The sequence below is a fragment of the Protopterus annectens genome, chromosome 11.part0 (genome assembly GCF_019279795.1).
Source record: "Protopterus annectens isolate FY-2018-M chromosome 11.part0, PAN1.0, whole genome shotgun sequence".
NCBI classification, from domain to species: domain Eukaryota; kingdom Metazoa; phylum Chordata; order Ceratodontiformes; family Protopteridae; genus Protopterus; species Protopterus annectens.
The window spans coordinates 546,883,490-546,900,982 of record NC_056745.1 but is presented as its reverse complement, the minus strand read 5'-3'; the positions used below and the strand labels follow the sequence as shown (position 1 = coordinate 546,900,982).

At 40.7% G+C, this 17,493-nt stretch overlaps 1 protein-coding gene across 4 annotated transcripts in view; it reads left to right on the top strand.

Annotated features, from left to right (window-relative positions):
* Positions 1-17,493, top strand: part of TBC1D30 (TBC1 domain family member 30) — a 1,459,252-nt gene that overhangs the window by 622,258 nt on the left and 819,501 nt on the right. For all 4 annotated transcript variants that reach the window (XM_044088056.1, XM_044088057.1, XM_044088058.1 and 1 more), the window contains one exon: positions 3,712-3,777. In XM_044088056.1, the coding sequence (XP_043943991.1) occupies positions 3,712-3,777 (66 nt within the window). The remainder of the gene's footprint in view (positions 1-3,711; positions 3,778-17,493) is intronic.

The following is a 17,493-nucleotide window of genomic DNA, read 5'->3' as shown; positions in this document are numbered from 1 at the left end:
CCTATCCCGGCTTTCTACCAATATCAGTAATGAAACTATTATCATGGGAGACACAAATATTAATTGGTCTTCCATTCATTCCCCTGCACACCCCCTAAACATCAACCTATACAAGTACTCTCAGCTCATCAACCTCACTACCAGGCCCTCTAAAGACTTCTCCAGTGGCAGTACCCTAGACTGGATTGTAGTCTCTCACCCCCACTACTATACTAATAGTGGAACTCTTCCTGATTCCCTCAGTGACCACCTTCCCATTTTCACTAGACGTCTTCCTTCTCCATTACAAGTAACTCATAATTACATCAGCACTCACTACCTAAAAAACTTCAACCCAATAACCTTCTCAGACTCCCTAAAATCAATAAATTGGAACCCCCTAATAACTCTACCCCTGGATAATGCTGTTGCACACTTCAATACAACTTTCCTAAAACTGCTTGATAGTTTTGCTCCCATAAAAACCAAAAGAATAAGAAACAACACCACCCCCTGGCTAACAAAAAACACGCTAACTGCCATGCGACTTAGAGACAAAACCTGGGCACGTTACCAAAGAGACAAAACTCCCACCACCCGTAATGAATTCAAAACACTTCGCAATACAGTTAAAAAGCTTATCACAGCAGATCGACAGAATTATTTCTCCTTACTCCAAAACAACCATAAAACCAATCCTCAAAAATTCTGGAAAGGCATCACTACCCTCCTAAAACCTGGCTCAGCAGAAAACCCAAGCCCAGACCCAAATGCACTAGATATAGATCTGGCCACCCAATTCAGCTCTTTTTTCATAGACTCTATTTCCAAACTAACCTCATCCTTCTCTAATAACACCTCACCCCCTACTTCTGCATCCCCCCCTCTTGTTACCCCCTTCATCTCCAGTCTCTCAACTCCCACCATTCTCCATAAAACCCATTCCTACTTCTACCATAAGAAAACTCTTGCAAAAGCTAAAACCATGCACAAATGCCCCCGATAACATTCCATCATCCTTCCTCAGCATAGCTGCCGAAGCCATTGCCTTCCCCATCAGCATCCTAATCAATCGCTCTATCCAAGAAGGTCTTGTTCCCAAACTCTGGAAAAGGGCTTTCATCATTCACTTGCACAAAGGAGGCAATAATAACAATATTACTAACTTTCATCCCATAGCCATCCTCTCTCCTGTATCAAAACTCCTAGAGAAATGTATCCATCTTCAACTCCTTCCCTCTCTCTTAGATAATAACTTACTAACTTCCACACAACACGGATACAGACCCGGTCACAGCACCATGACTGCCCTCCTTACCTTCCTGGAAACTGTAAATAAAGCCAGAGATTCTGGCTCTACTGTATCTAACCTCCTTCTTGACCTCTCTAAGGCCTTCGATACTATCTCTTACAACCTTCTCCTAACTAAACTATCTAACCTAAACCAATCCCCTTCCTCTCTCAATTGGTTCACCAGCTATCTCTCCAACAGGCAACAAGCTGTCAAGTGGAAAAAAGCCATCTCCTCTTTCCTTAACACACCCACTGGTGTCCCCCAGGCTTCCATTTAGGGTCCTCTCCTCTTCAGTATATTCATAAACGATTTCTTCCACTCAATTCCTCATGCTAAACTTATTCAATATGCAGATGATTCTACAATTATCTGTGCAGCCACATCCATCCCTGCTCTCTTAAAACTGACTCAAGACACCTTCTCTACCACAGAACAGTGGATGAAGGACAAGCATCTAGCACTCAATGCATCAAAAAACAAAGTTATTGTATTTACCCCCTCAAAAACCAACACCATTGATAGAAAACTATTCTCCATCACTAGCCAGAATAATACACCTCTTGAACTGGTATCTGAAACCAAACTACTAGGAGTCCAAATTGATGACCAGCTTAAATTCAATAGCCACCTACAACTAAACATTAAAAAAAACACCAAAAACTTGGCATGCTCTACCGACACAATTGATTCCTCACTGCATCTACTAAGCTCACTCTCGCTACTACATTTCTCATCCCTTCCCTCCTTTATGGTGCCCCTCTCCTAACAAACCTACAATCATTTCTCAAAACAAAATTGTCCTCTTGTTATAATAAAATTGCCAAATTTGCCACTAGCCACAAATCATCTACCCATCACTGTGCATCTCTCCACAAACTTAACTGGCTAGAGCTTCCTAACTATCTCTCCTATACTCAGCTCACTTTTGCTCACAAACTCATTTTTCATCCCTCCCTCAGCTCTACCTTTAAAATGCACCTGCCACAAAGACTCCTAAGATCTAATAACCAAAACCTAATAGAGCTGTACAAACCCTTCACTCTCCAGGACAAAACCTCCTGTCCTTTGCCCTGGCACGCCTATGGAACTCCCTTCCTCCCTCCATCCGTATCACCACCAACCTCCCTGCTTTTAAAAAATCACTGCGCTCACATCTAACATCCTCATGGGAATGCTCCTGCTCTCACCTCTCATAGCCTATTCTCCACTTCCTACAGGCAACTATATCATATATTACCAGACACCAAATAATAAGCCAACTGTAATAACCTCTTATAATTCTCTAATCCTACTATTTCACTCAAGAAACTATATATTTACTACAGCAATGCTTTGTTTTTCTACAAAATTTAACCTAAATTTTTTTATTGCATCCTGCTTAAATCTTGGTTTTCTACAAAATGAAACCTAAAAATTGCATTGTAACTGCTTAATCTTTGTTTTGTGTTGAACCCACAAATGACTGAAATTGTAAACTGCTGTAATCTTTTTGTTACTATTGTTTTGAAGCTTTGTCTTTAACCTACAAATGATTGAAATTGTAAACTGCTGTAACCTTTTTTGTAACCTTTGTTTTGGAGCTTTTCTCCCCAGGACTCCATTGAAAACGGGTTCTTATTGGCCCAATGGACTATCCTGGTTAACCAACTGCAAATAAATAAATAAAGTAAATAAATTTACTGAACTGCAGATTACAAAGATGACAACACCAAAATTGCAATAAACCAAACCATCACATTATCAAAGTTTTTTTTTATACAGGGAAATAAGCCACTTGGCCAACATTTTAACAAAATAATACACCAAAGTATGTTAAACCCCCCCACCAACTAAATATACCAATTCCTGGATCACACTACAGTGGGGAAAAGGGCAAATTTCCCCATGTTGGCCAAGGTAATGTTCAGGTTCAGTTTATTGCACATTCGGTATTGTCATCTTTGGCATAATCAGGTAAATATAATAAATATAAATTATGTCTACTGAAATAGACCCATTATGGGGGGCTGACCTTAGATCCATCTCAAAACTTTTTTTTTGCTTTTACTTTTTTAAAAATGAAAGTTTTCACATATGTAGTAGCATTATGTACACTTGGCAAGCATTTATTTAAAAAAAATCCTTTACGTTTTGAAATGTATACTGGTAATTAATGCTGAAATACTATAAATAATCCATTATAGTGTCAAGCCATGTTGGATGAGAGCATATGGGAGGGAACTACTGTTTGCTTGACCTTATTGCTTCTAATAATTTTAGAACATATATAAAAATATAAAAAATGAGCTATTGAAAAGTAATATGCTCCTATGTGAGACATAACTTTTTTTCAGAATGAGATAGTATTAAAATCTTTTGATGAATATATTTACTTATGTTCTGATTGACACATCATATATCAGCTGCATTCTGTCATTGTTTGTTTTTTATTCTTCTAGTGGTATGATGCGCTTAAAGCAGTTGCTCGATTACCAACAGGAATTCCAAAAGAATGGAGGCAAAAGGTAAGTAAAACACATTTGCATTAGCTGTACTTGGTAGTACAAGTATATAACTGAGTTGTATCTGTTATTTTTTTATGAATCCAGCAGAGGAGCCTTCCTGTTTATTTCACTAATCCCTGAGAGGGCAAGTCAAGGAAAAGAAAAAAAAAATACATTTCCATGCTCTAGCATAAAAATGCACAAAAACAAGGAGGATGCAGGGAAGGAGTGGCTACTGCAGCAGTGGTCATGTGAATTGTTACTATTATAGTAAGATTAACTAAACAGCTGTACTATGTTCTTCGTGTGGGTCATTGATGCAGAAGCCTTAGCTATATGGGTAGAATACCATAGCTTAAAGTCGCTGGAAGGTGGAAGAGGAAGGGTCCAGGAACCCCCGGGGAATAGTCCTAGCAAAGCCTGTCTGAAACCTGTACATGGGATCTAGTTTAATAGTGCTTTGTAAAAATGGGAACAGAGGACCAAGTTGATGCCTCTTGAATACTTCAAGGTCCTACCCTTTCCAAAAAGATATAGATCAAGACAAGACCATGGTAGAGTGAGCATTGACCCTGCCTGGAATAGTGTTGTGGTGGGAATAACAATAGGTAATAGCCCAAGACAACCATTTTTATTTATTCAATTTATTTATTCTTTATTGTCTGAGTTAGCTCTAGGCTGCTAGCCTCTTTTCAGTGGAGACCCACAGTGGTATGTGTACTACTAGGGGAAATTTGGCCAGGACATTGGGGAACTTCCCCTACTCTTTCATGTACGGGGATGCTGTTTACAGCTGCACTTCCTCTCTTCCATTCCGGGCATGAAGTGGCCCAGGGAAGCAGGAACTGGTGAGAGTAAGCATGGAGGTCTGAGAAGGAGATGTTGCTGAACTGAATTCTGATAGTCAATCAGCAGAGGCATTATTCTTGTTGGAGAAAGAGTCAGAAGTTAATGAGGCACTTGCAAGAGCTAACAGAGGGTCAGAAGTATTAGAAAAGGCAGTCAGGCCTTTTAAAGACCTATTGAAGAAGTTGGAAGGATGTGTAGAAAATTTAGAGGCTGTATTTCAGCATAGCCTTTTTGAGTCCACATGAGTTGTTACAACCTCCAGTTGGGAGAGTTGCAGAATGATTATCTTAAGGAGATGATTGTGCATAGTGAACCTGAAAGTGAAGTGGTGTCATCTTGGGGCAACGATGTGGACAGAATCCAAGAGGAGGAAGTGAAAATAAAACTACACAAGGTAAAAAAATTGTATGCAAGGATGGTGAAAGAAGGCAAGAAACAATAGGGGGAGAGGGAGGAAGAGAAGTTGTGAAGAAGTTTGTTGTACGTCTCAGCAGGTATGGAACACAGTTACTGCAGCCTTGGGAATATCATCTAACAAGATATGAGCCTTTATTCACCTAAACAGAGAGACTTTTTGTGACATTATATTTGAGACTGGGCAATATATGGAAAATTTCTTAGGGAGGTTTAAAAAAAGAAAGAAAGAAAAGAAAGAAAGTCCATGGAATTCTTATGTGGTACAGACTTCTAATAGACTAAATTTACTGTACAGTTTTGAATGAGGTGGATAAGGAAGCATTGGAAGACTGTTTGTTTAAAAACTATGTGCAAAGAAGTGATGGACCCTACAAAAATGTATGATCATAGAGGCTTATGGACTGGAGGGTGGGACTGTGGGATTATTCTGAAGATGGAAAAAGGTATTGTTGTACATATTCCAAGTATAATAATTGCTCAAGGAAGTATAGGTTATGTAAGATACAAGGGACAGCTGAAAACTTTTTTTTTGTGGAAAGAGTGTTCATTTATTAAGCAACTGTGATAAGAGAAGATGTTTTGTTTGTAGAAAAGTGGGACATGAAGCAAAGAAATGTCAATCGATATGTAAAAAATATGGGAAAACGGGACATGACTCAGTTAATTGCGATGAACAACCACATGTTGAGCAAAAAGAGCAGACGCAGGAACATGTATAGGAAGTAGCAGAAAATGGTAAGCATGAAAATGAAAAACAAAATATCATACAAGAAGAATATGAAAACACAACGTAGAAAGGCAATGTGAATAATGAAGGTGAGGAATTAATACTAGAAACACGTGAAGAGGAAGATAGTAATTGGAAAATAGTAAGAGCTAAAAGAAATCTACTAGGGAGAAGAGTGAAAGGAAAAGAAAATAGAAAGTTAAGGGGTAAGATAAAAATATAATACATCTGGAAGAAATAGTATAAAAAAATGTTAAAAGAAGATTAGGTGTATTGGAATGGTGTATGCTACTTGACATGCATGTAATTATCATAGAGGATACAAGAATCTTAATGGAGGATGAAAGGAATCTAATGGAAACCTATGGGCTGGGAAAATTGGAACACAGGGAAAAGATACATGTTCTTGGATTGCTGTATTATGTAATGAAACAGTCTTAAGTTGTACTTTAGTAGAGCTAGGCAGAATAACAGTGTTAGATATAAGATATAAAAAGGATATATACAGAATTATTGCAGTGTATGCATATGTTACTAAAGAAGGAAGCGAAGAAATGTTCACAAAGTTATGTGGGAGTAAATATGCAAATAATATTGGTAGGATATTTTAATTGTGTTGTGAGGAAATGAAAGAAAAGAGAGCGACGTTAAAACAGTTTATGAAATGAAAACTGGAAAGTTATTTATATATATATATATATATGTTTACTATCAAAATGTCGGTCACCCATCATCGAATGTACATACTGTCGACTCCTTTATGTGAAAGCCGTAATGCCGATTCCTCAAAATAGCGAAAAAACACTGAACATTGACATTTCCGACTGCTCCACACCACAAAACAAGTGCTACCATGGGTCAAAAGGGGGGGCGAGATTTTGCATTTCGGAATATTGGTGTTCGACATTATCAACAGTCGCAGTTCGGAGTTCACGTTAGTGGTGTCGGCAAGGGGTGATTGACATTTTGATAGTGAACCATGTATATATATATATATATATATATATATATATATATATGGGATAATATACACTGGACATAAAAAAGAAAAGAGAAATTGATTGTTTTATATTATCTAATACTTTGAAAATTATAAAAAGAGGAACAAAAGAAACAGATGTTCTTCGTGTTAAACTGTTGCAGTCATCACATTTGTTATCCCTGCCAGGGTAGCACTCGGCTGGCCAGAATACCAGAGGCTTAGTATTTCTGCATCGGTTGCTGTTACTTCAGGACGGACGTCAGGTCATCAGTAGTATAAGGCAGCTGACGCCATTACATCAGTCTTTCTTGCCGTGGACCCAGAAGCAGCACGCACGAGTGCCGGTCGGTTGCTACCTGATTTTCATCTACCGATTTGAAGCTGAAGTCTTCTAAAGCTAAGTATCCGTTTATGTCAGAAAAAGTTAACAATTGTCTTGCCTGTGGAAAGCAAATACCACACCGAGACTTTCATTGTTATTGCATCACTTGTTTAGTTCCAGACCACAACGTCCCCCACTGTCGCTTCTGTGCTTTCAGTGCCAGAACTGTCCATCGTCAGGCCCTTATTATTGCTAAATATTTTCACTTACAGTCCTCCAACTCCGATATGCCTTCGGTAAGCCATCCGGCAGCAGTTCTTCTGAAAAAATGTAAAACTAAAGACAGAGATAGACCGCACAGGTCCAAACCTACTGACGATGCCTCCGTTAAGCTAGTCATCAGTTCTCTGGCCCTCAGTGAGGTGCTTTTGCAGCTCCTGATGCCCGCTTCTGTGGATTCGCAGGCAGCTACCAAGACCCTTTCAGAGTCTGGTATGCCGCAAAACTCTTCAACAACGGATCCTGCAGTCATCTCTACCTTGGATGGGTCCAGAGCCACTGAGCAGGCACCAGCTTCCAAGGAAGTCCTTCGCACTACCGATTCTCGACACAAACCAACGTCTTCTTTCACAACTACTGTTCTTTTGAAAGCTAATGAGTTTCTTAGGCCCAGGGTACGAACCACACCCAAGAAACCGAAGACCCAATCTCAGGCACCTGCTTCCTTGCCTCAGTCTGAAATGCTTAAAATAGCAGAAGACCTTATCATGCTGATCAGGGGAAGCCAAGCTACCCCTCCAAAAGGAAAAATGATCTTTCCCCTATGGTTTTGCCTGATCAAGAGTCTGATGACTCTCATGCATCTGAATATGAAGACATGCAACCCCTCTATACTTATGAGGATTCTGATGCAGAGGATTCCATCCCTTCTGCCTCTCCCCTAGAGGATTTTTCTTTTGGGGAAACCCTTCATACTGTAAGGGAGCATTTCGAATGGGAGAGTCAGGACTACCCACAGTCTAAAAAGAGACTCAGGAAATTCTTACATATTCCACAGCACAGACCCTTGGCCATCCCCCCACTCCTGGATGTTGTGGAGGATGTTTTCCTGGAATGCAGCTTGACTCCTGACATCCTCCCTCCTGCACTTAGAAAACCAGATGGGTACTATAGAGTCCCTGACTCACACAAATTTCTTTTTAAAAATCCTACTGCTGACCCTTAGGTAATTTCTCAAGGGCCTAAAGTTGTTAAAGCAGCCTCTGCTAAGCATCCCATCCCCTCAGATAGGGATTCCCGAGCACTAGACAGATGTAAAAAAGTATATACCTCAGCTACTCTTGCTATCGGACCACTAAACTGTCAGTTCCATATGCTAAAATTTTAGCAACATACCCTGGAACTCCTCAAACAAAAAATGTCTTCCTTTCCTGCTTGTGCAGAATCTAAAGAGTTACAAGAGTTAATGCATTCTGCAAGTCAAGTAACTAAACACACCTTGCACTGTGGTTTTGATGCCGTAGAAGCTTCTTGCAGGGCAGCAGTCACCAGATCTGTCATTAGAAGGCATGCATGGTTTAAGGAACAGCCCTTGCCAGACCATGTCAAATCTAAATTGTTGGATGCCCCCTTGCACAAAGACAACTTATTTGGCACTAAGGCAGAAGAGGTCTTAAAAAGATGGAAGAAAATGCAAAATCTATGCAGACAGTTAAGGATTTCTTACAGGTCCAGCCACCCAGGTTCAGCAGGCATTTCTCCACAAACCACTGGTCCTTTCCTGCTCCCACTAAGCCGGTCCAGCCCAGACCCCGGGGAAGCAGACCCTCCCAGACAGCAGCCACAGGGAATGCAGAGATCTAAGCTGTGGACTACCTCAACTTCAAAAGCAGGGAGTTCTAAGCCACTCCCGTATGGTAAGAACTCATAATGACTCACCTCCCCCACCCCCTCCCTCTGCCCACCTTCACTTTCCCCCTAGCAGGAAAACTGTCCTTTCATGCAAGCACCTAGGCCACCATTACCAATGACCACTGGGTTCTCAACATAGTGTCCCAGGGATACAAATTTTCTTTCCACACCCTTCCTACCCCAAAAGGGTTCCCAGAGCTACCTCCAAACCAGTGGGCAGAGGCGCAAATGCAAGTCCTTTCCCTGCTCTCTCTGAGGGCAGTAGAGCATGTTCCTGCAGAACAGAGAGGCCAGTGTTTCTATGGCAGACTTTTTGCTACCTGGAAAAGAGGGCACCTGGCACCTCATCCTTGATCTATCCATTCTAAATACCTTCCTGGTGATCCCAAAATTCAAAATGCTCACCCTCCAGCAGCTGCTACCCATGCTCTCTAAGGATGCTTGGTTAGCCACCCTAGAGCTAAAAGAGGCCTAACTCCATATTCCTATGAGGGAATCAGGAAATATCTCAATTTCGGGGCAGGATCTCTGCACTTTCAGTTCTCTGCGGTTCCCTTTGGCTTATCTACTGCTCCCAGAGTTTTCACAAAATCTGGCTCTGGCCATTGCCTTTTGCAGACAAAGGAATATCCAGATTTACCCATACTTAGATGACTGCCTAATTCAGGCAGACAGCCAGGAAAAGCTGCTCAAGCACCTGGCCTTTGTAAAGTCCCTACTATCCTCCCTAGGGTACACAATCAGCAAAAAGAAATCCAAACAGGTGCCCGCCCAAAGGATTATATTCCTGGTAGCAAGCCTGGACACAGCATCCCAGATGGCGTTCCTTACACCAGAAAAGCAAAATTTCCTAATAGCCTACTTCTCTGAACTAGCCACCAAACCCTAGCTGTCTGCAAGGAAGATCCTGCAAGCTCTGGGGGTTCATGGCATCTTGCATACTACTCATTCCATATGCCAGACTGCATATGAGGAAACTTCACTGGTACCTAAAAAGCCTTTGGTGTCAACACTCTCAGGACCTGGAGACTCTTCTACCTATAATTCCTTGCCTCAGAAAAGATTTTCTTTGGTGGGCAACAGCATGCTCCCACAACAAGGGACTACCTTTCTCACCACCCCTCACCACCCAAACCCTCACCACAGACGCATCAGACTATGCCTGGTTTGCACATCTGGATGGCAGGTGCATACAGGGCCAATAGAGCACAAAGCAAATCCCTCTGCACATCAGTCAAAAAAAGATGATGGCTGTCCTTGATAGCTTTCAAGCCCCTTCTATCCCCAGGGGCTCTCCTGATCAAAACAGGCAACACAACTGTAATGTGGTATCTCAACAAGCAGGGAGGGACTCACTCCTACCCTCTCTGCAGGCTGGCCATGACCCTTTGGCACACAGCCTCTGCCATGCAACTCCACCTGTTAGCACAATTCCTACCAGGTTCTCTCAACTCTCTGGCAGACCAATTAAGCAGAAATCTTCTGGATGCACACGAGTGGCAGCTCAACAGGAGAACTTTCCCCTAATAACTCAGAAATAGGGCACCCCGAAGGACAACCTCTTTGCCTCCCACACCAACCATCAGCTCAGCAAATTCTGCACCAGGGAGCATCACTGCATGGCTTGGAAAGTGGATGCCCTGTCCTTCCCCTGGGTCAGTCTATCGGTCTATGCCTTTCCCCCACTACCTCTCATTCCCAGGGTACTGCTCAAAATAAAGGAGAAAAAAACAAGGACAATTCTTACAGCTCCAAACTGCCCTTGCCAGCACTGGTACCCCTTATTTCGCAGCCTGTCCCCATTGCCGCCATGGCATCTTCCTCAGATTCCAAACCTCCTGACCCAGAGGGAAGGGAAATTCATGCATCCCCAATTGCAGACACTCAATTTGGCAGCTTGGCTTATTCCCTAACCCCCGATCAATCTGCCAACATCAGTAAACAGGTTCTAGATGTTATATGGTAGGCCAGACACCATAGCACTAGAAAGTCTTATGCTGACAAATGGAAAAGATTCTGCATCTGGATTCAGGTTAAGGGAGCCAATAAGGCACAGCCCTCCCTCCCTCTTATCCTGGATTACTTAGCTGACCTACTACACAGTGGCCTGTCTTTTCCTCTATTAAAATTCATGCCTCTGCTATCTCTACTTATTTTCCCAGTGAGCAGCCCCTTTTCTCACACCCCTTGATCAAACAATTCCTTAGGGGCTAGCAACTTGAAGCCACCCAGAAGAGCACCAACCCCAGCTTGGGACCTTTATTTTGTGTTGGAAAAGCTCACCCTGCCCCCTTCGAGCCAGTTTCTTCTGCAGAGCTAAATTTCACTCCTGGAAGACAGCCTTCCTTCTGGCCATCACTTCAGCCAGAAGAGTCTCCGAGCTGCAAGCACTCATGGCTGTAGAACCCTTCATCATCTTCCATACTGACGGGGTATCCCTCAGAACTAACCCATTCTTCATGCCCAAGATGGTGTTCGGTGTGGCTCTCAACCAATCCATTCATTTGCCCACCTTTTTCCCTAATCCCCAGAACAAGGGGGAAAGGATCCTGCATCTCTAGATGTGCATAGACAGCTTAGATTCTATCTAGACAAGACTAAATTCTTCAGAAAGTCTGATCAATTGCTGGTTAGCTTTGTTACAGGAGCAGAAGGCAAAGACGTCTCCAAACAAACCAGTTCCAAACGGATAGCACACTGCATCCATTTCTGCTACAAACAACATGGAAAGCCTCCCCCCTAGGGGGTCAGGACTCACTCCACCAGAGCAGCCTCCACCTCTGCAGCTGTCCTCAGAGGAGTCCCCACCAGGGACATCCTGGAGGCTGCCACCTGGACATCTGTTCACACTTTTACCAAACATTACCAAATCCAGGGCAGGGCTTGCCTCTGCAGTCTTGCAGGGCATCCTAGCCAGACCCTAGTTTCCTTGACTGCCTCCACCCATTTCATCAGTTTTGGGAATCAACCCAAATGTGATGACTACAACAGTGAAACACGAAGAACATAGTACAGTTGTGTACACTTAAAATGTAGATGTTCGAGTGTATTCACTGTTGCAGTCCTGGTTTCCCTCCCTCCATCCCTGTTTTTTCTTCTCTTTCCTTACAAGGGACATATTGGTATTTACTTTCTACTGATGGGGTTCTTCCACCAGAACCTGGCTCCTACTTGGGGGCTCCTGACAGGGTAGGGCAAGAAAAACTGATGTAATGGCATCGGATACCTTCCTTTATACCACTGACGAACTGACGTCAGTCCTCAAGCGACAGCAACCGATGCAGAAATACTAAGTCTCTGGTATTCAGGCCGGCTGAGGGCTACCCTGGCAGGGATAACCCAAATGTGATGACTGCAACAGCGAATACACTCAAACATCTACATTTATGGTAAGTGTACACAACTGTACTTTTCTCAGACCATTTTGCTGTATGGCTAGAAGTAAAGGAAAAGGAAGAATACATAAGTATAAGTAAAGGCATTAAAAGATTGAATGAAAAAGATTTAAATGAAGAGAGAAAAGAAATTGATAGATTATGGGAAGGTCATATAGAAATGAGAATATTTTATAAAACTTGTACTGATTGGTACTTAAGTTTTAAAGGGAAATATAAACAAGTTGTTTTCTAGAATGTCGAGCAAAGAAGAGAGAGAGAAAGAAAAGCAAAAATATAGGTTGTTAAGGAAAACAGTATTCAGAAAATGAAGGAAACCTATGAAATGAATCAAGAGAAGATTAAGAAAATGTTATATAAGCAAAGGTATTTTTTTACAAGGGAAAAAAGTAGCAGCTCCGTATTTCATAGGTTGATACTAGGTTATCGGCCCTAGGGCCTATACAAGCCTAGCCATAACAATTCCCTGGATATTTCTTCCCACAGTATTTACTTCCCTGGACCCCTATCTAGCAAGGACGACTGACGTGATCCCCGGGGTGAGTTTCCTATCTCCCATCAAATCGTCAAGGTTCCTTTTGAAGAGGGCCAAGGAGGCACTCTGCTTGACATGTATGGGCAGTCTATTCCAGAGTATGAGGAGTCTCTGGGTCAGGAACCTATCCCTCCAGCATGTTTTGTTCATTGTGATGACAAGGTTTAGATCCCTGGAGCGTGTGGCTCTGAGGGATTGGGATTTCTTTAAGTGGAGCATGTCCAACAGCTCAGGGTTTGATATGGCCTTGTATGTTAAGCAGAGATCGCCTCTGAGTAGACTATATGCCACAGAGTATAGCTGGAGTTTTTTTTAGATGATCAGCATCTGCTTTAGGCCTGTGATTCTTTTAGTGAAGTATTTCTGCAGCCTTTCCAGCTGTTGCAGATGTCTTGTGAGGTACATACCAAATGGGGCTTTGTACTCTATAATGGGTCTAATGAGGGATGAGTACAGTGGGACAATGACCTCCTTTTTTCCTGGATGAAAAGCCCTTAGTGATGAGGTGTGCCACATAGAAGGATTTCCTGACTGTTGTGGCGATGTGGTTATCGAAGGTGAGACCACTGTCCACCTGTGTCCCTAAGTCTCTTATCACACTTTCGGTGTTCAGTGTACTGCCACCTATGTGGTAACTCATAGGTACATGTTTTTCCCAAAGGGGATAACTATGCATTTCTTGGCATTAAACTTGAGCCCATGGCTCTGGCACCAGGCATCTGTTTCTGTAAGGCCCTTTTATTTGAGTAAAATGGTGAGAGAAAATGAGAGGATGATGAAAATTTAAAGACTTGGAAATGGAGAAGGCTACGGCATTAGATGGAATTGAGTATCGTATGTAGTATAATATGAAAAATTGGCAAAAAGTATACAATGGATATAAAAAGTGTACACGTCTGTTAAAATGCGAGGTTTTTGTGATATAAAAAAATGAGACTGCAATAAATCACTCAAAACTTTTCCCACATTTAATGTGACCTATAGCCTGTACAATTCAATTGAAAAATAAACAAATCTGTTAGGGGAAAAATATAAAAAAATAAAAAAACGTACAATAAGCTGGTTGCATATTTGTGCACACCCTTAAACTAATACTTTGTTGAAGCACCTTTTGCTTTAATTACAGCATTCAGTCTTCTTGGGTACACACCTGCCATCAATTAAAGAGACTCTGATTAACCCCCAAAAAAGTTCAGCTGTTCTAGTAGGATTTTCCTGACATTTACTCAGTTGCTTGCTACAGCAAAAGCCATGGTTTGCAGAGAGCTTACAAAGCATCAAAGAGATCTCATTGTTGAAAGTATCAGTCAGGAGAAGGGTACAACAAATTTCCACAGCATTGGATATACCATGGAACACACAGTAAAGACAGTCATCAAAAAGTGGAATAAATATGGGACAACAGTGACATTGCAAAGAACTGGATGTACCTCCAAAATTGATGAAAAGACAAGACAAAAACTGGTCAGGGAGGCTGCCACAAGAACTACAGCAACACTGAAAGAGCTGCAGTAATTTCTGGCAAGTACTGGCTGTGTACTACATGTGACAACAATCTCCTGTATTCTTCATATGTCTGGCCTATGGGATAGGGTTGCAAGATGGAAGCGTTTTCTTACACAGAAAAACATCCAGACCTGGCTAAAATTTGCAAAAAAATACATCCAGTCTCCCAAAAGCATGTGGGAAAATGTTATGGTCCGATGAGACCAATGCTGAACCTTTTAGCCACAATTCTCAAAAACAGCACTTAGCATCATCAAAAGAACACCATCCCCAAGGTGAAGCATGGTGGTGGCAGTATCGTGCTTTGGGGTTGCTTTTCTTCAGTTGGAACTAGGGCTTTAGTCAAGATGGAGGGAATTATGAACAGTTCCCAATACCAGTCACTATTGGCCCAAAACCTTCAGGCGTCTGCTAGAAAGCTGAAGATGAATAGGAGGTTCACCTTTCACCATAACAATGACCCCAAGCATACATCCAAATCAATAAAAGAATGGTTTCACCAGAAGAAAATTAACGTTTTGGAATGGCCCAGCCAAAGCCCAGACCTAAATCCAATAGAAAATCTGTGGGGTGACCTGAAGAGGGCTGTGCACAAGAGATGCCCTCACAATCTGACAGATTTGGAGCACTTTTGCAAGGAGGAGTGGGCAAATATTGCCAAGTCAAGATGTGCCATGCTGATAGACTCCTACCCAAGAAGACTGAAAGCTGTAATTAAATCAAAAGGTGCTTCAACAAAGTATTAGTTTGAGTGTGCACACTTATGCAACCAGCTTATTGTACATTTATTTTTCTCCTAGCAGAATTGTTTTTCAATTGAATTGTGCAGGTTATAGATCACATTAAAGGTGGGAAAAGTTTTGAAATGATTTATTGTGGTCTCATTTTTTATATCACAAAAATCTGGCATTTTAACAGGGGTGTGTACACTTTTTATATCCACTATATTTCGTAGAGGTTTAAAATGAATGGTTAGAAAAAGGAATGAAAGAAATATGTATGGGGCCATAACATGTATATGGAAGTAGGAGAAGAAGAAAGACATTAGGAACTGGAGATCAAGTAGTATTGTACTATACAGATTATAAAATGTTTGAGAATAATAGGGAAAATAGTTTACTATCAAATGACTGAAAATCAAAAGGCTGAATCCGTAAAGACTGAAAATTCAAAATACTGAATACATTTTTAATGCAAGAGGCAAGCTCCCCTCAAGATCACACATTCAGTATTTTGAATTTTCAGTCTTTTCGGGATTCAGTCTTTTGGTTTTCAGTCATTTGATAGTGACAGTGGAAAGTAATGTATTGGTTGGAGATGTAAATAAAGCGTTCTGCAGAATACAAAATTAAGGAACTGTGGAGTATATTAAAACATAATGTAAGTGACAAAATAATAGTTATAAGATCACTATATGGGAATAATATTAAAATAAAAGTAAATGGGTGGTTCAGTAAAGAAATTACAATAGTGTGTGGGATAATTATTTGGGGTCTATATGACTAGACCGAAAGTGAATGTATGTACATTGACACATTTATGTCGATGTACATACTGAGCGAAACACCTAAATGGTGAAAACCGGAACACCGAACGTGTTTCATCATCATAATGTGCCACACAGCAGGTAGGTAAAATCTAAACTAAATCATTAAATTAATTAGCTTTTGCAGGGGGGGCAAGCCCCCCTACACCCCCCACACACCCCCTACTTAAATATACCAACTCCGAGACCGCACTACAGTGGGGAAAAGGATATATTTCCTTATCCCCACCATCATGCTGCTAGCTATGAAACACGTTTGGCATTCCGATTTTCGCCGTTAGGTGTTTCGCTCTGTATGTACATCAACATAAATGTGTCGATGTACATACATTTGCTGTTGTGATCTTTCGGTCTAGTCATATAGACCCATTTATTTGTGTCAGCTATGAATGTAATTGCAAATGCAGTGAATAGAGTACTGAAAATAGCAAGGTATAGGATAATATAGGGGGTTTATGTCCCAGTTATTCTTACTTATGCAAACAATGTGGTGTTAATTACTAAAAACAAGAAATGGATGTTACAAGGAATTAAGAAATTAAATAAGTATTTAAATATGCTTGGTCTAAGCATCAGCAAAGATAAAAGTAAAGTAACCGGATTATAGGGAGAGTTAGAAGGTATTCACTTCAATGATCAAGAAGTAGATATTCTAGGAATAATGTTTGGAGTTAATACGAAGAAGGAAACACAATGGGAGAGGCTGATTCAAAAGCTTAGAGAAGTATGCATAATTTGGAGGTCATATAGATTTTCATATAAGAAAAAGGTTTATTTAATGTACTCTGTTTTGTTAGGCAAGATTGCCTATTTAGCAAGTGTATATATGATCCTGTCTAAATATGAAAAAACTGCTATTGATTATATTTTCATTCCTAGGGGGGATCAAGATTATACCGTATAAGGAGAGGAATTTTGTATGTGCAGGGAGGAGGATTAGGATTTATAAATCTATTGTACATGCAGCTTCATTGAATCTGTATAAATTGTTGAACCAAGTGAAAGAAGAAAACATGACCATAATAAATGATATAATGAAAATCAAATAAAAAGATGTTTGGGGAAGGTTAAGACATGGGAAAAGATGGAAGAATAGTGTTAACAATGAGATTAAAGAATATCAAAATTAAATATTATTATGGAAATTGAAAATAGGGGGTGTGGAAAAAAAACAGAAAAGAATGGTATGAAAATGTAATGAGGGAATGTTGTTATATTTATCCATAGAAAAACATGCATAATGGAAAAATAAATGCAATTAAAATATGGCATAGATGGAGCAAAAATGTATGAATGTAAAGATTTTATGTGGTTGTTAATGATAAGTAAACTGCCTGTTAAAACAAATATGCCCTATAAAAGAATTCCGGGAAGAGTATGTAACCATTGTCAAGAGACTGTAACAATGGAACGTGTTTTCTTAAATTGTATGAGAGTTCGAAAATTGTGGGGAAAATTGTATGAAATTATTGTGTTGAATGATCCTAAAACTGAAAAAGACATGAACATGATAGAATATGGATAGTGTGGTAACAAAAGAACAAAGA